General features: G+C 41.8%; 1 protein-coding gene across 2 annotated transcripts in view; it reads left to right on the top strand.

Annotated features, from left to right (window-relative positions):
- The window catches only part of ric1 (RIC1 homolog, RAB6A GEF complex partner 1), a 71,680-nt gene that overhangs the window by 36,079 nt on the left and 8,667 nt on the right, over positions 1–26,934 (top strand). For both annotated transcript variants that reach the window (XM_061875675.1, XM_061875676.1), the window contains exons 5-24: positions 2,172–2,317; positions 2,400–2,536; positions 5,923–6,014; positions 6,312–6,400; positions 9,704–9,848; positions 10,014–10,062; positions 10,135–10,308; positions 10,379–10,594; positions 10,657–10,695; positions 10,780–10,890; positions 12,608–12,697; positions 12,766–12,926; positions 14,164–14,302; positions 14,373–14,489; positions 18,089–18,496; positions 19,662–19,973; positions 20,041–20,199; positions 23,308–23,444; positions 24,830–25,110; positions 25,186–25,392. In XM_061875675.1, coding sequence (XP_061731659.1) covers positions 2,172–2,317; positions 2,400–2,536; positions 5,923–6,014; positions 6,312–6,400; positions 9,704–9,848; positions 10,014–10,062; positions 10,135–10,308; positions 10,379–10,594; positions 10,657–10,695; positions 10,780–10,890; positions 12,608–12,697; positions 12,766–12,926; positions 14,164–14,302; positions 14,373–14,489; positions 18,089–18,496; positions 19,662–19,973; positions 20,041–20,199; positions 23,308–23,444; positions 24,830–25,110; positions 25,186–25,392 — 3,209 coding nt within the window. The remainder of the gene's footprint in view (positions 1–2,171; positions 2,318–2,399; positions 2,537–5,922; positions 6,015–6,311; positions 6,401–9,703; positions 9,849–10,013; positions 10,063–10,134; positions 10,309–10,378; positions 10,595–10,656; positions 10,696–10,779; positions 10,891–12,607; positions 12,698–12,765; positions 12,927–14,163; positions 14,303–14,372; positions 14,490–18,088; positions 18,497–19,661; positions 19,974–20,040; positions 20,200–23,307; positions 23,445–24,829; positions 25,111–25,185; positions 25,393–26,934) is intronic.

Genomic DNA, 26,934 nt, shown 5'->3' with positions numbered 1-26,934 from the left:
GCATGCTGTTAAGTAGTGTGTTGTACTCTGGTGTGTAACTTGACACTGCAACTCTGAGGGAGTCTTGCAGGTATGCATCAGTGAGGCGTGTTCTGTGTTTGTTCTTGATGAAGTTCATGTCAGAAAAGGCTGATTCACAAAGATAAGTTGAACCAAACAGGCTTGCAACCTTCATAGCTGCTGCGCATACACCACTGTACTTTTCCGTGTCAGCAAGGCACCAAAAGTTTGGTGCAGCCTAGTGGGCTTAAATTTTAAATTGTCAGGAAAGAAGGGTAAGGAATTTAAAAGGTAAAAAAATCCTAAAATCATTTTTAAGGTTGTATTTTTTTCTCTAAAATTGTCTTTCTGAAAGTTATAAGAAGCAAAGTACAAAAATAACACATTTATTTAAACAAGTGAAGGCCAATTCGTTAAAACATTTTCTTGGATTTTCAAATTCTATTTGAGTTTTGTCTCTCTTAGAATTAAAAATGTCGAGCAAAGCGAGACCAGCTTGCTAGTAAATAAATAAATAAAAAATAAAAAATAGAGGCAGCTCACTGGCAAGTGCTGCTATTTGAGCTATTTTTAGAACAGGCCAGCGGGCTACTCATCTGGTCCTTGTGGGCACCGCGTTGGTGACCCCTGGTCTAAACAGACTCAATTTACTGAGGAATTTATGAAACAAACAATACAAAAAGTATCCTGTTGTAAGGAAATAATACTAACACAGACACTATTAAATGTATTAGCTAATGATACATTAGCTAATCATTACATTATTATAGTGCGTACAAATATACATGAAAACACATGGGACGGTTTAGTATGTGAGAATTGTTTTATTTTTATAAACCTTAGAAACATTGCTTGGAGTGTTGAATCCATACAAGTAGAAACACTATTGATGACTGGAAGACAGAACGGTACTTCTACTTCCAGTTCAAAGCTTTAAACGGCAGGAAAAACTCACAGCCATTTACCCAGCTACACTTGCAGTGAGCGAACTCGTCTTAAAAAAAATGGAGCCATATCATTAACAATAACACAGCATTTAAGGGTTAGTTAATTGGCAACACTAAATTGGCCCTACTGTGTGAATGTGAGTGTGAATGTTGTCTGTCTATCTGTGTTGGCCCTGCGATGAGGTGGCGACTTGTCCAGGGTGTACCCCGCCTTCCGCCCGATTGTAGCTGAGATAGGCGCCAGCGCCCCCCGCGACCCCAAAAGGGAATAAGCGGTAGAAAATGGATGGATGGATGGATTAAGCGTCTTTGCATGTGATAGTTGAAAATGGTTTGCTTTATGACCGGTCGTCAGCGAAGAAAATTCTGTCTGCTTTATAAGCCACAGGGTTCAAAGCTTAGGAAAAAAGTAGCTGCTCATAGTGTGGAATTTAGGGTAAATAAATAAGAAAGGGATTATATAGCAAATGTTGGAGGGTCAGCATTGTCTCATTCAGTCCACGGGATATAAGGAGAAGGCGTGTCCATAACGAGGGTATTATCAAAGGGATTAGGTCAATATTTTTTTCCCCTCAAAATCTTTTATTTTATTAATGTTTACAAACTCAAGTAAAATGGTCTGAACAGTGGCACACAGGAGGACTTTGAGGGCGAACAGCTAAGGATTTAAATGAATACTAATACTACTGATTAAAACAAGAGCATCTGTTTCGTCAGATGAGAAGAAATCAGCTTTTGGCTATTTCCTCAACGTTCTCTGTCTTGTTTATTTATAATCGGAGCAGCCTACATTCCAGAACACGTGCCCTTGACTGCACAGTAAGTGTAAACTGCAATGCTCGCCGTTGCATCGCCCGCTCTTTATTTGCTGACAGGCGACAACTGTTGTCTCCTTTTGTTCCACTGCGTGTCTCCTGTCAGCCATTGTGTCTCCTGTCAGCCATTGTGTCGGTCTCCAGCGTCACTTCATCCGCCGTCTTCATTTGACAGCCGTTACTCAGCCCAGTTATCGCTCAACAGAGACAGCTTGCTTGCGCGGGCGTTGAGTGGGCACATTTTATACTTTCACAGTTTTGCCAGGAGAATTTCCCTCCTCTGCACTGTTCTTTTGGTCGTGTCATCTTTAGCTGTGATTAAAGTTCAAAGACAATGCACTCTGTGGCCTTTTGTATGGCACAGGCACCCTTTTACACTCCCTATAATCTGCATTTCTCTTCTTGCTAGTCTACAGTCCCTCCAAGAGGAGCTGCTGGTGTGCACGGCAGACGGCTACCTCCACGTGTTGCACTGGGACGGGCTCGGCGGCAACGGACGCAAGGCCATCTGCCTCACCACCATCCCCTTCTCTCTAGACCTCCAGTCTGCTCGAGGTGAAACACGCTGCACAGATTTTTACTCAACAAAAATGTCCTCTCTTTGTTCTGTATAAAGTATTATTTTATACCTTTGAAGGTGGCCCGTCCCTGGACCTGGAAGGTGTTCACATCCGCTGCATGGAGTACTGCGAGACCCTGGACGGCTTTGCTGTGGTACTGAGTGATGGACGCCTGGGCTTCATCACGCCCCTAAGCAGCAGCATCACTGCGGATGTAAGAATGCGTGTGTTGACATGCTTGCATTATAACCGAGCATACGAGATGAGGCTTAATGAAGCGACATGCTGTCTTATGCTGAAATGGTTTCTTTGACAAGGACAGGGTGACAGGAAATAATTAGTTTGAGATAGGTCATGTCATGTATTTGGTGCAGCCATATTCCTTGGTATGTACCTTATTTTTCGGATTATAAATCGCTCTGGAGTATACGTTGCACCGTCCGAAAATGCATAATAAAGAAGGAAAAAACATATATACGCCGCACTGGAGTATAAGTTGCATTTTTGGGGGGAAATTTATTTTATAAAATCCAACACCAAGAATAGACATTTGAAAGGCAATTTAAAATAAATAAAGAATAGTGAACAAAAGGCTGAATAAGTGTACGTTATATGACGCATAGATAACCAACTGAGAAGGTGCCTGGTATGTTAACGTGACATATTATGGTAAGAGTCATTCAAATAACTATAACATATAGAACATGCTATAAGTTTACCAAACAATTTGTCACTCCTAATCGATAAATCCGATGAAATTTTCTTCCTCGATGTCGCTTCTAAACAACTCTGCCAACTCCAAAGGTATGCGCCGCTTCCTCTTGTTGTTTTCTGCTGCATATTTCACTCACTCCAGCTTGTAATCTGCAAGTACATGATTTCCTTTTCGGTGCCATTTTTGTTCAGCCCTTGTCAGTTTTTATAAGTTCCCGCCAACAATGAAATGATCCATTTTGTAGCTAAGACAGTAGCATATAGCAGTTAGCATCCCATGACCCACAATGCACTTCTGCCATGACCCCACCCCGCCAAATTCTTATTGGTTGATGTGTGTGTGACGATTGCTGACATTTTCTTCGTCTCTTCCTCGAATGAGATAAATAATATTATTTGATATTTTACGGTAATGTGTTAATAATTTCACACATAAGTCGCTCCAGAGTATATGTATATACGAAAAAAACTGCGATTTATAATCCAAAAATATGGTAATATATGCATGCCAAATTGCTGAAAGAAATCCTCTTTAGAAATTTTGACATGTAAAACGCCGTGGTCCAAGTAAGAAAAGACTCTCTAAAATAGATTGTACAAAAAAAAGACATACTATAATAATAATAATAATAATACATTTTACATATAAGGCACCTTTCTGGGTCCATCCATCCATTTTCTACCGCGTATTCCCTTTTGGGGTCGCGGGGGGCGCTGGCGCCTATCTCAGCTACAGTCGGGCGGAAGGCGGCGTACACCCTGGACAAGTCGCCTCCTCATCGCAGGGCCAACACAGATAGACAGACAACATTCACACTCACATTCACACACTAGGGCCAATTTAGTGTTGCCAATCAACCTATCCCCAGGTGCATGTCTTTGGAAGTGGGAGGAAGCCGGAGTCCCCGGAGGGAACCCACGCATTCACGGGGAGAACATGCAAACTCCACACAGAAAGATCCCGAGCCTGGATTTGAACCCAGGACTGCAGGACCTTCGTATTGTGAGGCAGACGCACTAACCCCTCTGCCACCGTGAAGCCCTAAAGGGCACTGTACAAAATCAAATCAATAAAATAAATTGGATAAAAAAAAACAATGATCGATAAGTTTTAAAATGAATAAGCAGTCAGGAATAGATGTGTTTTGAGTCTTGATTTGAAGAGGGATATTGAGTCTAAGTTACGAAGGTCTGGTGGTAACGAGTTCCAAAGATGCTGGTCAATTTACAATACATAAATCATTTTAATTCTAGTGTCAATGTCGGCCTTTTTGAAGGCTTCATATACTTTGCAGACCATTTTCACATTTTGAAATGTTTCAGTTGTCAGTTTTATTTCGAACATGCACTTCACTAAAAAGAAGGAAAGTCAATGGCTGCTGTATTGTCAGATCTGTTTTTAAATTGCGAGACCCACGCTGCAGTAACATGTAAAACATACACATTAACTGAAGCAACATCAAGGCAAATAATGCGTAAATATGTAACTTTAAAAAAATGATATCATGTACCATTTGACTTGCATGTCTGAACTTTTTTCACCGAATACTAAAAAGTCAAATCAAGCGAGGGCCGTTTACATTTTTTTTTCTATTTGTTAAAAATTCCCCAAAACAGACATATCTATTTCAAACCAAACTTTGTCAGCTTTGTGTTATAAGTATTAAAGCATATTATTATGCCAACATATGCAGTCCTCTCCAAGGTTTCTCATAGTCATCATTGTCGACGTCTCACTGGGGGAAGTTTTTCCTTGCCCTTATGTGGGCCCTACCGAGGAGGTCGTTGTGGTTTGTGCAGCCCTTTGAGGCACCTGGGATTTAGGGCTATATAAATAATCATTGCTTGATTGATTGATTGATATTATTAATTACTATCAAAATGTCATGTGATGAGGTGGCGACTTGTCCAGGGTGTACCCCGCCTTCCACCCGAATGCTGCTGAGATAGCCTGCAGCACCGCGCGCGACCCCAAAAGGGACAAGCGGTAGAAAATGGATGGATGGATGGATGGATCAAAATGTCAGCCTTTTCCCATTACGTTACATCTTTTTGCTCTTTTTCTTACATTTTTATTGTTGGTTTTCGTTTGATTTGATTTTAATAATATGCTGTGTGCAAACAACTTGCCGTATATGGGCCCTGGTCACACTTTAGACACCCCCCAATGTAGCGTATACAGCGCGAGGCTTGTTAAAGGAACTCAAGAGGGTGTAAAAGAAATGAACACTTGATATCTTTTTTTTTTAACCTAAAAACAGCAAGACTTGGAACAATATCCGAGATGACTCCGCCATTTTCTGCAAATGTACAGTATCTATTTCGGGACATTTCTGTCTAATGGAGGACTTCGCTGCTAACTTACTCAGTGGCCTTGTGGGTAGAGTGTCTGCCCTGAGATCGGTAGGTCGTGAGTTCAAACCCCAGCCGAGTCATACCAAAGGCTATAAAAATGGGACCCATTACCTCCCTGTTCGGCACTCTGCATTAAGGTTTGGAATTGGGGGTTAAATCACCCAAAAATTATTCCCGGGCGCGACAACGCTACTGCCCACTGCTCCCCTCACCTCCCAGCGGATGAACAAGGGGATGGGTTGAATGCAGAGGACAAAATTCCCCACACCTAATGTGTGTGTGACAATCATTGGTACTTTAACTGTAAAATTATTGTTGGATCTATTGCCTGCTCTTGTTAGCAAACGGTGTCCTCGCCACTAGGGAGAAGATTTCACTCTAATCGTTGCAAATTTGTTTTTAAACACTAACTTCCTGTTTCTCAGTGGTCTCTTCGGTCACCTCTCAATAACCTCTCTCAGGCAGTGTGAGTTTTTTTCATTTGCACATCAAATAAATTCAATCCCTAAATCCCAACTCCTGTGTGTCCAGCAACTGCAGGGCGTCTGGGCGGCAGATGTGAGCGATGGCACGTGCCTGGCCGTCAACAACAAGTACAGACTGATGGCATTCGGGTGCGCAAGGTAGGTGGCCACAATGCAGTGCTGGAATCTGCATGCGTGTTTGCTTGCGCGCCACAGAGGGTAATTGCTGAGTGTGCGGGGTGCGTATGTGTCGGCCGGTGTTTGCCCAGGCTCCCTAGTGTGTGCATGTCAGAAACATCTCCCTACATTGGACGTCTGCCAAGTCGACAGGCGTCTTTCTGTCTTTTCTATACTGTGTCTTGCTTTGAGTAGACATAGCCATTGTTTTCTGCATACATACTACCACAAGTCATCTACATATTGCAAGATGTGTACTAATCAGAGCGCCCTTTACAGCGGCTCAGTGCTGGTCTACATGATTGACACCGCAACCGGATCTATGCAGCTCTCCCACAAGCTGGAGCTCACCCCAAAACACTACCCAGGTATTCAGTGGTCTCATTCTTTCTCTCCAACACTTGGGAGTCAGCAGTCCAACATGGACACAGCTCCCCCTTGTGGAGCTTAGCACAAGTATCACTTTGGTTTCATTGAACATGAGTTAACGATATCGTACAATAAAAGTACTTTAAAGACCCCATATTGAAGTATTTTATAACACTTTTGAATATGTTTCAAAGTTCCCACAATAAATGGTAATGGAAGCGTGATTAGACAGATAGATTGATAGTACTTTATTGATTCCTTCATGAGAGTTATTTTCAGTTTAGCCTGGATGCTGGAATTAACACAGTTTAAATGTGTTTTAAGAGACATTTTTTCAGTTAGAACCATTTAAATATTCACTTAAGGGATCGAGGCGTAAATTATTTTTCATCTGGAACTCTGTTTTAACATACTTGAATAGACTTAAATCTATTCCCAGTTATTACTACTGAGCAGTCAGTATTAGATAGATAGTACTTTATTTATTCCGTCAGGAGAGTTCCTTCAGGAAAATTACAATTTTCAGCACAATCCCATTCAAGATCAGACAAACATTACAGGGAGACAGAACAGGATCGCTGACGGGTCTGCCGGATTCCAGCGCCCCTTACAAAAAAGATGACATACAGGTAAACGGGGGGAAGAAGGGGAGAAAAGAATAAAATATTAAAATAAAATAAAATAAAAATCGGTCTTAGCCTGGGCCCTGGAGTGGGGGTGCAGACTGAGGCCAAGGGGGAAAAAAAAAAACCCATAGTACACATCCCTCTTCCATGTGTGTAAGAGGGAAACATCAAAGAACACAGAGGACATTAAAGCAGCAGATACAACCAGACACTTCTACATACAGCTATGAATAAAAAGTAAAAGAAACATATCCACTATGGTGGCCTCTGCGGTGTTCCACGCCATCGTCTGCTGGGGAGGAGGGGGCATGGCCAGAGACGGAAGCAGACCCAACAAGGCAACCAAGACGGCCGACTCCACTCTCGGCCAGTGTCCAGTCCGCATGGATGAGCGAGGATACGTCCAAGGTGACTGAGGTGTCCGACACCTGCTCACCCAGCCAAGACACCGCGAAGCCTCTCCGTCCCAGTAGCTCAGTGCTAGCTCCACAGTCCTGTCCCCTCATCCGCATCTCCTCCAGTACATCCAAACAGACTCTGGTGTAGCAGAGACCCTGCAGCTGGTCTCCATGGCCAAAAGGCTCCCGGGAGGCAGATCCAGAAGTCCACAAAAAAAGCACCACAGAGGTCACGAAAGTGCCACCCCTTGTCACACAGTCTCAAAGGGTCCCGGACCAAAATGCAAAAAAATATAATACCACATGAAAACAAAAGAGGGAAACACAAAAGGATGACACAAGAGCACAGAGCTCCTGCCTACAGCAGCCACTACAGCAGCGCCATCTTGGGAAAAAAAAAACAATTGAATTATGATTGAATCATGTTGAGATTAGACACAGTTCCATTATATGTATTTACTTTATTATAAATCTTGTGATTGTCATTTAATACTCACACTAAATACTAAGGAGCACTTTATTTATTGTTATCCTTTTACTTGCCTATTTAGTGCCTTTTATTCCTCTGGTTTGGTGCCCTCTTTGGGTTGAGGGTGGGTGAGACAGGCCTTTTACTTGTGTGTTTTGTTTACATTGTTCAAAATAGAAAAACAATTAAAGTTAAGTTAAACTACCAATGATTGTCACACACACACTAGGTGTGGTGAAATTTGTCCTTTGCATTTGACCCATCCCCTTGATCACCCTCTGGGAGGGAAGTAAGGGAGGGAGGCGCACGATTGGGCCAGCATCAAAGCCTGCAGGGACCGGAAACAGTCAAGAGGGTTACATGCCAAATAGTGTCATTCACTTAATTTTAAAAATGTGGTTTTCTTACTTTCTGAGTTTAAAAAATAAAGTGTATTTTCAATTTCTCTCTAATTATTGCCTGCTTTCTGGTTTAAGTAAACAAAGGATTTATAAAAAGTACCAATGAGTGTCACACACACTAGGTGTGGTGAAATTATTCTCTGCATTTGACCCACCCCCTTGGTACCCCCCCCTGGGAGGTGAGGGAAGCAGTGAGCAGCAGCGGTGGCCGCGCCCCCCAGGAATCATTTTGGTGATTTAACCCCCAATTCCAACCCTTGATGCTGAGTGCCAAGCAGGGAGGCAATGGGTCCCATTTTTATAGTCTTTGGTATGAGTCCACCGGGGTTTGAACTCACAACCCACCGATCTCAGGGCGGACACTCCAACCAGGGGTACGTGAGATTTAAAAAAAAATATTCTAAAAAGAGCAACATTTCAAATAAATATATTTATTGAACAAAATATGAATGTAAGTTCATAAACTGTGAAAAGAAATACAACAATGTGATATTCAGTGTTGACAGCTAGATTTTTTTGTGGACATGTTCCATAAATATTGATGTTAAAGATTTATTTTTTTGTGAAGAAGTATTGAGAATTAAGTTCATGAATCCAGATGGATCTCTATTACAATCCCCAAAGAGGGCACTTTAAGTTGATGATTACTTCTATGTGTAGAAATATTTATTTATAATTGAATCACTTGTTTATTTTACAAAAAGTTTTTACATATTTTTATATATTTTTTTCCAAATCGTTCAAGAAGACCACTACAAATGAGCAATATTTTGCACTGTTATACACTTTCATAAATCAGAAACTGATGACATAGTGCTGTATTTTACTTCTTTATCCCTTTTTTCAACCAAAAATGCTTTGCTCTGATTAGGGGGTACTTGAATTAAAAAAATGTTCACAGGGGGTACTTCACTGAAAAAAGGTTGAGAACCACTGCACTAGGCCACTGAGCGGTCTTCCCTTCTATGTACATGCAGGGTTTCCCACAGATTTCTCTCGTTTTAAGGAGGGCCACTGCCCTCTTTGCACATTGCATATTTATATATCTTGGATATATTTAAGTACCTCCACATCGCAGACATGCTGCCTCCGCTTTAAACAGTCGTTTTTGCAGCGCTGTTTCGCTGATCAGTCTTTCGTCAGACAGCGAAATGGGCTTACATTTGTTTTCACATAAAACCTCTCATTTTTAAGGTGTGGTTTGTTTTATTTTGCGGTGGCGGTGCGCAACAGTGAATTATATACTGTATGTTTATGTATTGGAAATCCTTATTTACAGTATGTATGTATGATTGCATGTATACGTTTCAGCACAATCAATGCTCAATTGAGAATAAAAAAAGGATATTTTGCCTAATGGGGGACCTTTTTAAAAGGAAGTCTTTAATGTACTTGTATGTTCCCATAGACATCTACAACAAGACGGGTCCGGTCAAACTCATATGCTGGTCCCCCGACTATAGCGTCGCCATGGTTACGTGGGAGTGTGGCGGCCTGTCGCTGTGGAGCGTCTTTGGAGCTCAACTCATCTGCACGCTCGGAGAGGACTTTGCGTGGGTGGACGCACATCAACACTAACACAGCTTCTTCCATGTGTATTATTTTGTAATGCACATTACTGCCCCCTTAAGGACAGGAGTGGAACATTGTTGACACCTTTCTCTTTTCTTTTGGCATACATACACATGGAGTCTTAATATTTGTGTTTTCTTGAGCAGGTATCGCTCCGATGGCACCAAGAAGGATCCCCTTAAAATCAGCTCTATGGTTTGTACTCTTGGCCATTTTTATAATGTGTATTTACCAAGTTGTGTGTACTGAAAGATGCCTCTGGTGCAGAGCTGGGGTGCGGAGGGTTACCATCTGTGGGTGCTGCACACCAAACGCGTAAAGATTAAGCCGGAGGAGGCGCAGCAAGAAGAGGAGACCGTGTCGCCGCCACCATCTTCCCTGCAGGCGGGCATCCTACAGTTCCACTTCATCAAGAGCGCCCTCACGGTCAACCCGTGCACGGTAAGTGACCAAACACAACGCCTGGTGCATTCAGTGTCCAGTCAAGACATAAAAGTTTCTTTCTGCACAGAGTAACCAAGAGCAAGTGCTGCTGCATGGCGAGGACCGCCTTTACCTGACCTGCGGCGACCCGGCGCAGGCGCACAGCAGCTCTGAGACGCAACAGCACTCACGCTTGCACCTGCACGACGGCAGCCCACCGCACCACCACCACCACCACCCGGACTCCTCGCTCTCTCAGGGACTCAGCACTTTACTGGGACACAAGCACTGGCATGTGGTCCAGGTAAGCTAGTTACTGATGCTCCTTTTTTTCAGTCAGCATTAATTGTATGTTCTTTCCTACAGATTCACAGCACATACCTCGAGAGTAACTGGCCCATACGGGTAAGGCACAGTGCTTTAAGTTGTGGCTAGTACACTTTAATGGCCCTTATTTACTGCATGTCATAATGTTCTTTTTGTGTGCAGTTTGCAGCCATCAACACAGCTGGGCAGTGCATGGCTGTAGCAGGGCGACGCGGCTTTGCACACTACTCTTTGTTCACAAGGAAGTGGAAACTCTTTGGAAACATCACTCAGGTATGCACATTTAGAAATGTACAGTGTCTTTTCCAAAGGGGATTTCAGCAACTATTGTCTGTACAGTATATCGTCTCAGAGGATAACACTTTAGAAAATATAGCAATCGCTCACACAGCTGTTACTGTCTAAATAGTTGGCAACACAAGATATTGTCTTGCCTACAGTCAAGCATGATTCATTGAGGAGAAACATTAATTCCAACATGCGCTGTGACAGAAGGAAGGAAAGAAGGTAATGAATTAAGAAGGAAAGTAATATATTGGGAAGGAAAGGAGGATGAAAGGAAGGAAGGAAGGAAATAAGGTAATACATTTGGAAGAAAATAAGGAAGAACATTAGCAGGGAAAGAAGTAGGAAATTAGGAAGTTAAGAAGGAAATAATGAAAGAAGGGAGGAAAGAAGAAAGTTAGGGAGCACATTAACAGATGGAAATGAGAAAATAAGGAAGAAAGAAAGTTAAGAATGAAGGAAGGAAGCCTGGAGAAAATAAATAGGGAAGGAAGCTAGGAAAGAAATAATAAATAAGGAAAAAAAGAAAAAAGTTTATACATTAGGAAGGAAGGTGAGATTAATTAGGAAGGACACATTTTAGAAAAGAAATTAAGAAGAACTTTAGGAAGGATTAAAGGAGGGAAATTAGGAAGGGAACAAGGCAGAACATTTGGAAGGAAATTAGGGAAGAAAGTAATATGAAGAAGAAAAGAAGGACATTAGAAAGGAAGTTACAAATAAAGTTAGGAAAAACAAAGGACTAACAAAAATCAGGAAAAGAAGGAAGAAAGGAAATTAGGAAAAAATAAATTAAGGACAGAAGCTAAGAGGAAATAAGGAAGAAAGTAAGGAAGGAAGGTAGGTAGATAGAGGAAAGGAAGGAAATAAGGAAGATAGGTATCAAATTGGGAAGGAAAGAAGGAATAACATTTGAAAGGAAGGGAATTTGGAAGGAAGGAAGATAAGAAAGAAGGAAGTTGCAAATAAAGTTAGGAAAACATGAAGGACGGACGAACAGAAATTAGGAAGGAAGAAATGAAGGAGGGAAGCTGGGAAAGAAAAAAATAGGGAGATGAGGGAAGAAAGGTAGGAAGGAAGGAAGGAAAGTAATAAATTGGAAGAAATGAGGGTGGAAAGAAAAGAAGGAAGGTAGGTAATAAATCCGGAAGGAAAAACATTAGGAAGGAAAGAAGGACGCTCGGAAGGAATTTAGGAAAGAATGAAAAAAAGAAAGAAGTTAGAAAAAGAATTTAGGAAAAATACGGCAGAAGGACGCACGAAAATTAGAAAAGGAAAGGAGGACGCAACTTAGGAAGGAAGGAAGGAAAGTGTCTTGTTTTTAATCAAGTCTGGTGATGGTATTGTCATACTCTGCAGCTGCATGAGTGCTGTTAGGAATGGGGAGCTGTAGTTCATTGAGGGTACACATGAATTCCAACATGCGCTTTGGCAGAAGGAAGGCTCCAGAACTCTGACCATTGTGACGTCATGGAGGACTCCGATTACCGGTCAACTTGTGCAGCTCTGGTGAATTTCATGTCCAAGAGGCTTAATAATGGCAGTGTGTTGACTCAATACTATACAAGCTGTGCACTCACTACTCTCAAGTGAATCACAAGTTTACTTTCTATAATATAAAGGTATATTGTATTAAAAATGTCTGCTGAACCCTCCGCTTTGGTATGCTCAGTAATAGAATCCAAAGTCTGCGTTTGGTTTGTAGGAGCAGAACATGACGGTGACAGGTGGTCTGGCGTGGTGGAACGACTTTGTGGTGGTGGCCTGTTACAATTTCATAGACCAGCAAGAGGAGGTGAGACCTTATTTTATTATATTTATACGACTCCTAGGTGTTCACAAAGTGTTTTCTGTCCCGCGTAGCTGAGGCTGTATCAGCGCTCATCCAACCTGGACAACGCCTTCGCCTCGTTCACCAAGCTGCAATCCGACACGCTGCTGCTCAATGTTTTCCGAGACATGGTCATCTTGTTCAGAGCCGACTGCTCCATCTGCCTCTACAGCATAGAGAGGAGGAGCGACGGGTACGAAATGGGTCGCGGTAGGGCTGGGCGATATATCGATATACTTTATATATCGCGGGTTTGTCTCTGTGCGATATAGAAAATGACTGTTTCGTGATATTCGAATATACGTTCTCACGCAGTTGCTTTTAGCTGCGGGTATTACACTGCATGCATTTCCCACTCTTTCTTGTCTCTCCTTCTCACAGAGACTTAAGACAAGCGCACCTTCTTACATAAATCACGTCTGCAACGTCACACGCTCCAGCGGAGCAGACAGGTAGCAACATGGTATCGTTAGCTGTGATGCCAGCGATGTGGTGCAGGTGGATATACAAGAGAGAGAGAAGGTGCGAATCTGGTAACGAAATGAAGGAAGAATTAATTCCTAAAAGAAATGTCTGGCGGTGGTTTGGCTTCAAGCGGGAAGAAATTAAACAATTATGTGACAAAAGCGTTACTACAAAAAGTAGCACCACTGCTAATGTAGCATCATTTGAAAAGTCACCCGCTAAAGAATGAAGAGTGCTTGAAACTCCGCATGTCAACATCTCCGTTCGGTGCCACACCAACAAAACGCCGAAGCAACTATTTCCAGATCAACACCGTATGAAAAAAATAGTCCACAACTGAGGGAGATAACGGCCGCAGTAACCTACCACATAGCGAAGGACATACACTATTTGATTTCCTATTATGCAGCTCATTTTTATTTGACAGTTTTTGAAATATCTTGTGTGACATCATGCACAAAAGTGCACTTTATTTGTTTTAAACTATTGTAGTGGCGTTCTGTACAAAAAGTGCACTTTACTTTCGTGTTTTGATGTCATCTTAGTGACATCATGCACAAAAGTGCACTCATAGCTTGTTTTAAAATGTCTCTGACAATCTTGCACTTTCTGTTTTGGAAATGACACGAATGTTTGTGCCACTGCTTAATAACTGTTTAATAAATAGAGTTTTGGTAAATTGTGATTTTCCTCTCTGCATGAAAGTTAAAAATGAGCATATATTTATGCAGTATGAACAAGAATGTTTTAATGTAGACACATAGAATCATCATACTTCTGTGATTATATGCATCAAGTGTTCATTCAAGGCTAAGGCAAAATATGGAGATATATATCGTGTATCGTGACATGGCCTAAAAATATCGAGATATTAAAAAAAGGCCATATCGCCCAGCCCTAGGTCGCGGAACTGTTTTTGTTCCCGTGACGTACATCATATGAACTTGTATTTTTTCCTGGTCTAGTCCAAAACCGACCGTCAGTGTGGAGCTGCTGCAGGAAGTCTCCATGTCGCGCTACATCCCTCATCCTGCTTTGGTGGTCTCCGTCACGCTCACATCAGTGCGCACGGAGACTGGCATCACGCTGAAAGCCCCGCAGCAGGTAACTTATTAAGACGCACACATTTGGAAAAATAGTCATATCGTCATGATTTTGTGTTTGCTTACCTCAGGCCTGCATGGCAGAGAGCATCATGTTGAATCTAGCCGGTCAGTTAATAATGCTACAGAGGGATCGTTCAGGACCGCAGGTACGAGAGAAGGAGACCCCCGCCAACAGCAAGAAGCTGGTGAGACAATCGCCCAGTGGTGTACATTGTGCTTGTCTACAACTATTTACTTTCTCAAGGGTTACACGGTCAGTCAGTACGTGTCCATGAACTAAATTAATCTAATTTGTCAAATCGTTTGGGTCTAAAGAAGCATCCAACAGCTCATGGAAACACCTTAGCCCAGGGATGTCAAACTGGTTTTCATTGAGGGGCACATGGCAGTTATGGCTGCCATCAAAGAGCCGCTTGTAACAGCGAGTAATCTATGAATTTACCTCTGGATTTCATGATTAATTATATAAATTGTTTTAAGAAGACTGTCGCTTTTACAGTAAAGATTTAACATCTTCAAAATTTTACTGTAAGTTATAGTGTTGTTGTTTTTTTAGTTTTTACAACATTTTACGGTAAATGGAAAAACAGTACCACTGTTTTTTTGGGTGGGTTTTACAGTAAATGTTGGCATCTTAATTGCCAGAATGTTTGCCTAAATAAAGTACTATCTAATCTAATCTAATCTAAATTTATATTGTTTTTTACAATATTGTACTGTGAATGAAAAAACAGTACAAGTTCTTTGTTTATTCTGGCAACTTAGCTGACGGTTTTTCTGCTATTCAAAGAAATGTATCGTTTTTAAAATTTCCAGTAAAAACAACAAATGCATATTTTAAAGTCAAAAACCGGCAGCTCATTCAACAGAATTTTAACGCAAAAAACAGTAGTAGGTTTTTTTTAATTTACAGTAATATGCTGTAAAGCAGTGGTCCCCAACCACCGGGCCGCAGAAAAAAAATTTATAATTTTTTTTTTATTAAATCAACATAAAAAACACAATATACACTTAAAATTTGTGCACCAACCAGAAAAACCTCCCCTTTTCATGACGAAAACGTCCCTTTTCATGACAAAGAAAAAAAATAAAATAAAAAAAAAGGGGACAAATTATTAAGCGTCCGCGGATACAAAAAGGTTGGGGACCACTGCTGTAAAGAACAAAATAAAATGTATTGGCATTTTTTTTTTTTTTTTTGGGTGGTTTGCTGTAAAGTTAAGTATTTGTATTTAGACAAAAACATGTTTGGAAAGTACGATAATATTTTGTAATATTTGTTGCAATTTTAGATACTATTTAAGTTGAAAAGGTATGCAATTTCAAGCAGCACATATATTTTTTGTGTCAAAATAAAAAATATCAATTACATCTAGTGAGAAAAAATGAAGTACTTTATTTATTAACACATCATTTCCAGGTGTTTGCGGGCCTGATGAATTGATGTCGCCGGCCAGATCTTGAGTTTGACACCTATGCCTTAACCCAGGGGTCACCAACGCAGTGCCCGCGGGCACCAGGTAGCCCGTAAGGACCAGATGAGTCGCCCACTGGCCTGTTCTAAAAATAGCTCAAATAGCAGCACTTACCAGTGAGCTGCCTCGATTTTTTAGATTTTATTTAGTTACTAGCAAGCTGGTCTCGCTTTGCTCGACATTTTTAATTCTAAGAGAGACAAAACTCAAATATAATTTGAAAATCCAAGAAAATATTTTAAAGACTTGGTCTTCACTTGTTTAAATAAATTCATTTATTTTTTTGCTAGCGTCTTATAACTTTCAGAAAGACAATTTTAGAGATAAAAAACAACCTTAAAAATGATTTTAGGATTTTTAAACACATACACCTTTTTACCTTTTAAATTCCTTCCTCTTCTTTCCTGACAATTTAAATCAATGTTCAAGTTTTTTATTTTTTTTTTTATTGTAAAGAATAATAAATACATTTTAATTTAAATCTTCATTTTAGCTTCTGTTTTTTCGACGAAGAATAATTGTGAAATATTTCTTCAAACTTATGTTTAAAATTCAAAAAAATTATTCTGGCAAATCTAGAAAATCTGTATAATGAAATTTAAATCTTATTTCAAAGTCTTTGAATTTCTTTTAAAATGTTTGTTCTGGAAAATCTAGAAGAAATAATTATTTGTCTTTGTTAGAAATATAGCTTGGTCCAATTTGTTATATATTCTAACAAAGTGCAGATTGAATTTTAACCTATTTAAAACATGTCATCAAAAATATATATTTATTGTGAGAAATCATTAAGATGATCAGTGTTTCCAAAAAGATAAATATCATTAATTATTAATAATAACATAGAGTTAGAGGTAAATTGAGCAAATTGGCTATTTCTGGCAATTTATTTAAGTGTGTATCAAACTGGTAGCCCTTCGCATTAATCAGTACCCAAGAAGTAGCTCTTGGTTTCAAAAAGGTTGGTGACCCCTGCCTTAGCCTGATCCTGTTCGGTTTTTGAAAAGTCAGACTAACACACCTGGATTATGCGATCGGAAACCAGCTCTCTTGACCGCCGCGTGGGATACAACCCGGAAGCAGATACCATTTAATAAAAACATAAGCCGTAGTAAAGAGGAGAAGAGGAGACTGTTTATTTGCTTCACAAATTAAAAGAACATAATTTAAAGTCTATCAATTAGAGAAAAAATAAACAGATTTATATTAGAAAGTAGCTCAGGAAATGTTTGGACTCCCAAAGGAAATACGAATAAGAGGAAAGAGAACAAAGCGGGTATATTACAAGGCAAGAAATAAATAAAGCGTAAAGAAACCTCTACACCTTGCATTGGTGCACTCCAAATGGATTTACAATAACTCTGTATTTCACACGATGGCAAGGTAGTCCATAACAATAGCAACCTTCATCTGGAACAGTATTAAAGTCCATCCATCCATCCATTTCTACCGCTTATTCCCTTTTGGGGTCTCAGGGAGTGCTGCAGCCTATCTCAGCTACAATCGGGCGGAAGGCAGAGTTCACCCTGGACAAGTCTCCACCTCATCGCAGGGCCAACATAGATAGACAGACAACATTCACACTCACATTCACACACTAGGGCCAATTTAGTGTTGCCAATCAACCTATCCCCAGGTGCATGTCTTTGGAGGTGGGAGGAAGCCGGAGTACCCGGAGGGAACCCACACAGTCACAGGGAGGACATGCAAACTCCACACAGAAAGATCCCGAGGCCGGGATTGAACTCAGGACTACACAGGACCTTCGTATTGTGAGGCAGACGCACTAACCCCTCTTCCACCGTGCTGCCCCTCCTTCCATGAATTCAGGGATCCTTAAGAATGAACTCGGAGACATTGGAAAGTTTTGTTTCCATTATTCTCCATCCAAAAATTCCTTCAAAAAAACTCTGGCGCCGGTCTTTCTTTGCTTCTGCCCACATTCTTGGTAGTAGCATTATGTCCGTAGCGCAATCTCAGATCAACTGTCTGCTATTTAACATCAGCAGAGCCGTCAGAGACATAATAGTTTTAACACGTGTCAATATTACACCGGACATCAGTTACTGCAGGGCTAAGCTGTTTACTTGTGCCTGGTGTTTTGTTATAGGTCAACGGGAAATGCAATACATTTATCGGTGCTGAAAGTAATGAAGGGCCCCCCATTGTACGGGAGGCACACGGCAAATAGTCGCATTAGAGAGAGTGCATGCACACAAGAAAATACAAAAAAAACGAACTATTTGAGAAATCAGACTAATTTAGTGCATGGAAACGTAGTGAGGGATTCTTCTGTCTCTCCATCCTAGCTACCCTTCTGCCCCCCGGTGGTCCTCGCCCAGTGCGTGGAGAACGTCTGGACCACCTGCCGCTCCGACAGGAAAAAGCGCCACCTCCTGGAGGCCCTGTGGCTGTCCTGCGGCGAGGCGGGCATGAAGGTGTGGATGCCGCTCTTCCCCCGTGACCACCGCAAGCCCCACTCCTTCCTCTCCAGGCGCATCATGCTGCCTTTTTACATCAACATCTACCCGCTGGCCGTGCTGTTCGAGGACGCCCTGGTGCTTGGCGCCACCAACGAGACGGTGCTGTACGACGGGCTGCAAGGTTCTTCGGAGCCACTGGAGGCGCTGTTTCCTTTCTGCACCGTGGAGAGGACTTCGCAGATTTACCTGCATCACATCCTGAGACAACTTCTGGTTCGCAATCTGGGGGAACAGGTATGTGGCCGCACTTTATGCCAGGGAATAAACTTATTTAGAAAATATTCTGATGTTTAATTACCTGCTCAGTGGTCTAGTGCAGTGGTTCTCAACCTTTTTTCAGTGATGTACCCCCTGTGAACATTTTTTTTAATACAAATACCCCCTAATCAGAGCAAATCATTTTTGGTTGAAAAAAAGAGATTAAGAAGTCAAATACAGCACTATGTCATCAGTTTCTGATTTATTAAATTGTATAACAGTGCAAAATATTACTCATTTGTAGTTGTCTTTCTTGAACTATTTGGAAAACAAGATATAAAAATAACTAAAAACTTTTTGTAAAATAAACAAGTAATTAAATTATAAATAAAGATTTCTACACATAGAAGTAATCATCAACTTAAAGTGCCCTCTTTGGGGATTGTAATAGAGATCCATCTGGATTCATGAACTTAATTCTAAATACTTCTTCACAAAAAAAGAAATCATTAACATCAATATTTATGGAACATGTCCACAAAAAATCCAGCTGTCAACACTGAATATTGTATTCTTGCATTTCTTTTCACAGTTTATGAACTTACATTCATATTTTGTTTAAGTTTTATTCAATAAATATATTGATGAAGGATTTTTGAGTTGTTGCTATTTTTAGAATATTTTTAAAAAATCTCACGTACCCCTTGGCATACTTTCAAGTACCCCCAGGGGTACGCGTATTCCCATTTGAGAATCACTGGCCTTGTGGTTAGAGTGTCCGCCCTGAGATCGGTAGGTCGTGAGTTCAAACCCCGGCTGAGTCATACCAAAGACTATAAAAATGTGACCCATTACCTCCCTGCTTGACACTCAGCATCAAGGGTCGGAATTGGGGGTTAAATCACCAAAATGATTCCTGGGCGCGGCCACCGCTGCTGCTTACTGCTCCCCTCACCTCCCGAGGCGGTATCAAGGGGGTGGGTCAAATGCAGAGAATAATTTCACCACACCTAGTGTGTGTGACAATCATTGGTACTTTTTATAAATCCTTTGTTTACTTAAACCAGAAAGCAGGCAATAATTGGAGAGAAATTAAAAATACACTTTATTTTTTAAACTGAAAAAGTAAGAAAACCAAATTTTTAAAATTGAATGACACTATTTGGCATGTAACCCTCCTGACTGTTTCCGGTCCCTGCAGGCTTTGATGCTGGCCCAATCGTGCGCCTCCCTCCCTTACTTCCCTCACGTCATGGAGCTCATGGTCCACGTGGTCCTGGAGGAGGAGGCCACCTCTCGGGAGCCCATCCCCGACCCGCTGCTGCCCACCGTGGCCAAGTTCATCACCGAGTTCCCGCTTTTCCTCCAGACCATCGTGCACTGCGCCCGCAAGACGGAGTACGCCCTGTGGAACTACCTGTTTGCCGCCGTGGGGAACCCCAAGGATCTGTTCGAGGAGTGCCTAATGGCTCAAGATCTGGACACGGCGGCCTCCTACTTGATCATCCTGCAGGTATAGTGCTTGTGAACGGTAGAACGGTCCATGTCCTCAACTGAGTTGCATTTCTCCGTCTTCAAAGAACATGGAGGTTCCGGCCGTGAGCAGACAGCACGCCACGCTGCTCTTCAACACGGCGCTCGAGCAGAGCAAGTGGGACCTTTGTCGTCACATGATCCGCTTCCTGAAAGCCATTGGCTCGGGGGAAACGGAGACTCCGCCCCCAACGCCCACCACACAGGTACGCCGCAGTGCACATATTGGAAATGGAGAACGATAGAGGGCGTGTAGTTTGGAACTGGCTCGATAATCAATAGGTCAATTAATCGAATGATAAATGAAAATGAACTCCATAATTTTGCCGGCATTGATCCGTTTTCATGGCCGTGTGTTTGTTTTCTTCGTCTTTTACTTCCAAACAATGCGCGAGAGGTTCCATTCTGTACATTGCACCTGTTTGTTCAATTGCAGAATGGAATGAAAGCAGTGAACCCTTCTGTCAGTCATCCATCCATCCATTTCCTACCGCTTATTCCCTTTTGGGGTCGCGGGGGGGCGCTGGCGCCTATCTCAGCTACAATCGGGCGGAAGGCGGCTTACACCCTGGACAAGTCACATTCACACACTAGGGCCAATTTAGTGTTGCCAATCAACCTATCCCCAGGTCCATGTTTTTGGAAGTGGGAGGAAGCCGGAGTACCCGGAGGGAACCCACGCATTCACGGGGAGAACATGCAAACTCCACACAGAAAGATCCCGAGCCTGGATTTAAACCCAGGACTGCAGGAACTTCATATTGTGAGGCAGACGCACTAACCCCTCTGCCACCGTGAAGCCTCTTCTGTCAGTCATCCACAATGTTAATCTCTGTGACGCACACACACACGCACGCACGCACGCACAGGAATTTGCAACAAAGCCTCGCTAGTCTCGTGTGAGAAGCAACTCATGTTAACAAAAATGAGGAGGAAAAATGGATGATCGCCAAGTTATATTGTTCCATCGTGGAAATATGTCAGCTTCAAAACAAAAGAGCAAGATGAACCTATTGACACGATTGAACTAGTTAGTATGCGGAATCTGTTGGAAAGTGATGGCAAACAAAACACATGAGTCATGACCCAGTTTTTCTAACCTGGCGAGAAAAACTGGACTGCAAGACGTTGTAATATTTATTGAAGTAAAATTTTTGCTAACAGTGATTGACAGTTCAGTTTAGTTTTTACTTATTTAAGATAGTTAAAAGCTCTTTCCAATTACCAGTACAAAGGTGAAAATTAGTAATGAAATATAAAAGTGTATTGCGTTCGAAAGGGTTGCTTAATTTGATGCGGAAATAATGCTGACAATATCGTTTATCGGCAGTAACTTGTGGGACAATATGTCATCCAGCAAAATGTATTATCGGACCAGGCCTAGTGTAGCGTTTGTGTTCTTTCTTCACTGTTCGATTAAAGTGATGCTGCTATATTGTTGTCATGGAAACATAGGCAGGCCAGGCCAGTTCATCTAAGTCATTCATTGTTAAAGAGGAAGTGCACTTTTTTGGGAACTTTGCCTATAATTCACAATCCTTATAAGAGACAAGAACACGTATCTTTATTTTTAATATATTCTAACTCAGTTGTCCCCAACGCGGACCACACAAGGGAAAATAAAAAAAAAGTTTTTTTTTTTTTTTTTTTGTTTTAAATTATTAAATCACAAAAAAAACACAATATATACATTATATATCAATATGGATCATTACAGTCTGCAGGGATACAGTCCGTAAGCACACATGATTGTATTTCTTTATGAAAAATAAAAAGGAAACACCCCCCCCTCCGCAGCTACAAAAAAGTTGGGGACCATTATTCTAACTCGTGAATAAAAGTCAGTTCACAATGGAGCTAATGGGATTCATGACTACATTGTGTCTATTCCGACCATAAAACCCACTACAAAAACATCTAAAAAGCTCAAACAATCCTTTATTTACATTTTGTAATCTGAATACTAACCAAGTATGTGATATTGTTATTATAGGCGCTAATGTTAAGTACCATTTTTTTAGCAGCGCATTGATCAAGAGAGGTTACTACCTCATCTGCTGTTTTGACTTCCCACCTTAATTGTAAAAGGATGTGGGCAACTTTGACAGCCAACTCAGACACAGAAAGGACAAAAAGACCCAAAAGGACACTTGGTTCCACCCCCTTTTTTTTTTGGAAGGATTATGAGAAATTTTTTGTCTTAATGGGAATATATCAACATCCTGCGATGAGAGGGCGACTTGTCCAGGGTGTACGCCGCCTTCCGCCCAAATGCAGCTGAAATAGGCTCCAGCACGCCCCGTGACCCCGAAAGGGACAAGCGGTAGAAAATGGATGGATGAATCTGTCGGCTTCCCTGCGAGACCAGACATTGTACAGGAAGTGATGTGTTATTATGTTTATTTGCTCTCATGAAGTCTGCACTGAGTAGTCGTCGTTGTTGTTGTTTAAGGAAAAAGCCAACGTTGTGATGGGTCTGTGAAATAACTGCACCACCGTATGCTTAAAATGAGCAAAATACATAAATTTTTTGTTAATATGAATGTGTCGATTACTACATTACATATATACTTACTGTCTGTATAAAGTGTTTGGATGTTTTTTTAGCCACTTTATAGGCACAGTAGAACAACTCCCATATCCTCCATTGTAAAGTTAAGTTAAAGTTGAAGTACCAAGTATTGTCACATACACTAAGTGTGGGGAAATGTGTCCTCTGCATTTGACCCATCCCCTTGTTCACCAACTTGGGAGGTGAGGGGAGCAGTGGGCAGCAGCGGTGGCCACGCCCGGGAATCATTTTGGGTGATTTAGCCCCCAATTACAACCCTTGATGCTGAGTGCCAAGCAGGTAGGTAATAGGTCCCATTTTTTTAGTCTTTGGTATGACTCGGTCGGGGTTTGAACTCAGAGCGTACACTCGAAGGAGTTTTGCTAATATTTATTTACTAGTTGGATTGCATAAAAACGTGTGCTTGTTTTACATAAGGATTGAGAATAATAGGCTTAATTCCAAAAAGGTGCAGTTGACCTTTAATAATTCTGGCAGTCGTGTCTTCATTGTTGATAATTTGAGGGAAAAATGGGGTACACTACTTGTCTGCAACCAGTAGAGGCACTGTTGGTTCAGCCTAGTTTGCTGTCAGAAGATGAGATGTTTTGCCTTTCACATTAGCCATTTTTAATTAGATTTTTAATTGAGTTCACTCAAAAAGTGTCATAGTTAAAAAGCATGTATTTTGATATTACCTCAGGTAATTGTGTGGCATACCTACCTCAATCCCATTTGTTTTGCCCGTTTGCCTGTTGTGCAGGAGCCCAGCTCTACCGGCGGCTTCGAGTTCTTCCGGAATCGCAGCATCAGCTTGTCTCAGTCTGCAGATTCCGTCACGGTGGGCAAGTTCAGCCTGCAGAAGACCTTCAGCATGCCAACTGGACCTTCAAATAAAGGGTACGAGCCCACACACATGCTTTGAATGTGGCATACTCAACGATTTTTCACCAATTCCTAATAATACAATTTAACTAGTGAGTAATGAGCGCTTAGCATTGCTGTCATATTTTAATAACATCATGCTAGGCATACTTGCCAACTTTGAGACCTCTGAATTTTGGAGATGGGGGGTGGGGGGTTGAGGTGAGGGGGGGGCGGGGTTTGGTGGTAGCTGGGGGTGTATATTGTAGCGTCCCGGAAGAGTTAGTGCTGCAAGGGGTTCTGGGTATTTGTTCTGTTGTGTTTTGGTTGAGTTATGGTGCAAATGTTCTCCCGAAATGTGTTTGTCATTCTTGTTTGGTGTGAGTTCACAGTGTGGCGCATATTCGTAACTGTGTTAAAGTTGTTTATATGGCCACCCTCAGTGTGACCTGTATGGCTGTTGACCAAGTATGCCTTGCATTCTCTTACGTGTGTTTGTGAAAGCTGCATATATTATGTGACTGGGCCGACACGCTGAATGTACGGAGGAAAAGCGGACGTGACGGCAGGTTGTAGAGGAACGCCCCCAATATTGTTGTCTGGGTGGAAATTGGGAGCAATTCGGGAGAATGGAGGGGCACTGAAGTTTAGGGGTTTCCCAGGGTTGGCAAGTAAGATGCTAGGTTAGCTAATGAAATGATCCAACTTACAGCTCTCATGTGACTCGATAGTAGGCAGAGCTTTATTTTAAGATATGTAGTGAAGCCTTTTTTTTTTTTAAGAAGGAAACAATTAGGCTTCAGCCCAAAATAAACAGACCTATTCTTGATAGAACATCGTTAAAAAGTCACTCAAGCTTCACTTACCGTATTTTTCGGAGTATAAGTCGCACCTGCCAAAAATGCATAATAAAGAAGAAAAAAAACAAAAATCAGTCGCACTGGAGTATATGTCGCATTTTTGGGGGAAATGTATTTGATAAAACCCAACACCAAGAATAGACATTTGAAAGGCAATTTAAAATAAATTACGAATAGTGAACAACAGGCTGAATAAGTGTACGTTATATGAGGCATAAATAACCAACTGAGAAGGTGCCTTGTATGTTAACGTAACATATTATGGTAAGAGTCATTTAAATAAATATAACATATAGAACATGCTATACGTTTACTAAACAATCTGTCACTCCTAATTGCTAAATCCCATGAAAGCTTATACATCTAGTCTCTTACGTGAATGAGCTAAATAATATTATTTGATATTTTACGGTAATGTGTTAATAATTTCACACATAAGTCGCTCCTGAGTATAAGTCGCACCCCTGGCCAAACTATGAAAAAAAACTGCGACTAATAGTCCGAAAAATACGGTACCTTGGTGTTAGGAAACGTCTTTTCAGTTTTCCTTCTTCCTGCCAGGCGTGACGGCGAATGCGCAGAGAACATGTACATTGACATGATGCTCTGGCGCCACGCACGCCGCCTCCTGGAGCAGGTCCGCCTCCGAGACCTGGGCTGCTTCTCAGCACAACTGGGATTTGAGCTCATCGGTTGGTTGTGCCGCGAGAGGAACCGCGTGGCCCGCGTCGACGATTACGTCCTGGCCCTAAAGAGACTCCACAAGGACTTCCTGTGGCCTTTCCCGGTCATTTCCGTGGGGAATGTCAGTTCGCCACTGAAGAACGGACGCTGCCGTCCAGGTAAGGGACCGCAGGGATTACATTTTGATGTTGTTCCAAACGTCATTTGTTGACTATATGTCTTGCTGTTGTCAGTGCTGAGCACACAGCTCCTCAAATCCCAGTCGGCTGACAGCCTGCTGCACATGGACACAGCCCCCTCGCCGCCGGGCCCCAGCAGCCACACCTGGATGGACGGCCTCAGCCAGAGGAGCAAAGACATGGACGCCGGCTCGTCCGCTAACTCCAACCGGCACTCCCCGCAGACGCACGACGCCTTCCTGTCACTTCTCACCAACAAAGGTTTGTAGAACTGAACTACAATGTCGCTCAAGGCAGCTCAGACCTCCACCAAAGCAAAAGGATTTAAGGGGAAGAGGTGTACCATATTTTCCGAACTACAGAGCGGACCGGAATATAAGCAGCACCCACTAAATTTTAGAAGAAAAAAATATTTTCCATACAGCCGCCATTAGGCTCAGATATATAAATTGTAAAATTAATTACACACAAATAATTTTTTTTTTTTTTAGGTTCCTTAATTGTTTCCAAAGGGTGCCTATAACGTGGCAGTAAAACGGCTGATGAAACAAAACGGAAGTCATCGTCACTAGCGAACCACTAGCTTTGGAATCTAACTCTCCAGTCAGCTAAACAGACTAAATAACTCCACGGTGACGTTTTGGGGAAGTTACCGAGGAACTTGTGAAACTGAAATAATACAAGAAAATATGCCATTGTAAGTTAATAGACGCTTGTAAATGTGTTAGCATATTAGCTAATGCTAACGACGCTAGCTTCATTACAGTACAATCCATCCATCCATTTCCTACCGCTTATTCCCTCTTGGGGGCGCTGGTGCCTATCTCAGCTACAATTAAGCGGAAGGCGGGGTACACCCTGGACAAGTCGCCACCTCATTGCAGGGCCAACACAGACAGACAGACAACATTCACACCCACATTCACACACTAGGGCCAATGTAGTGTTGCCAATCAACCTATCCTCAGGTGCATGTCTTTGGAAGTGGGAGGAAGCCGGAGTACCCGGAGGGAACCCATGCATTCTCGGGGAGGACATGCAAACTCCACACAGAAAGATCCCGAGCCCGGGATTGAACCCTGACTACTCAGAACCTTCGTATTGTGAGGCAGACGCACTAACCCCTCTGCCGTGAAGCCGTACAGTACAATAGCACGTACAAATATGCACGAAAAGTACTATAGCACGTAAAAATATGCATGAAAACACTCCGACAGACATCACACATGGGATGGTTTATCCATCAATCCATTTCTACTGCTTCTCCATCTCGGGTTGGTGGGAGATGCTGGAGCCTATAAAGTATGAATTATTTTAGTTATATTGTGAAACTTACAAACATTGTTTGGTGTGATGAATAAAGAATCCTTTTGAGCAGAAGCGGTATGGACGGATTTACTTAGGCTTCAAGGCAAAACAGGAAGTACATTTTCAAATCGCAGCACCTGCAGTGAGCAAACTCGTCCAAAAGATGGCGCCGTAGCGCAAACAAACAGAATTCCATTCCTATGGTTGGTTGGGTTAATAAAAACTACTTAACACACAAAACATTGTGGCCCTTAGTGAAAACTAAATCCATAAATAAGCTGCACCGTTTTATAAGCCGTAGGGTACAAAGTGTCGGAAAAAAGTAGCGGATTATAGTCTGCAATCTCCGGAAAGATACGGACGAAGTAGCTGGATTTCTCCTTTCACTATCAGTCTTATTTTGTATATTTTGAAAAACCAGCGTCTTCTCTGGTAGAAATTTGATTTTGGTCTATTTATTGTGTCAGGGTTTTAGGAGGGCTTTGCTGTTGTTAA

The sequence above is a fragment of the Nerophis ophidion genome, linkage group LG17 (genome assembly GCF_033978795.1).
Source record: "Nerophis ophidion isolate RoL-2023_Sa linkage group LG17, RoL_Noph_v1.0, whole genome shotgun sequence".
NCBI classification, from domain to species: domain Eukaryota; kingdom Metazoa; phylum Chordata; class Actinopteri; order Syngnathiformes; family Syngnathidae; genus Nerophis; species Nerophis ophidion.
Note: the sequence above shows the minus strand (reverse complement) of the source record. Positions and strands in the feature narration are given on the sequence as shown.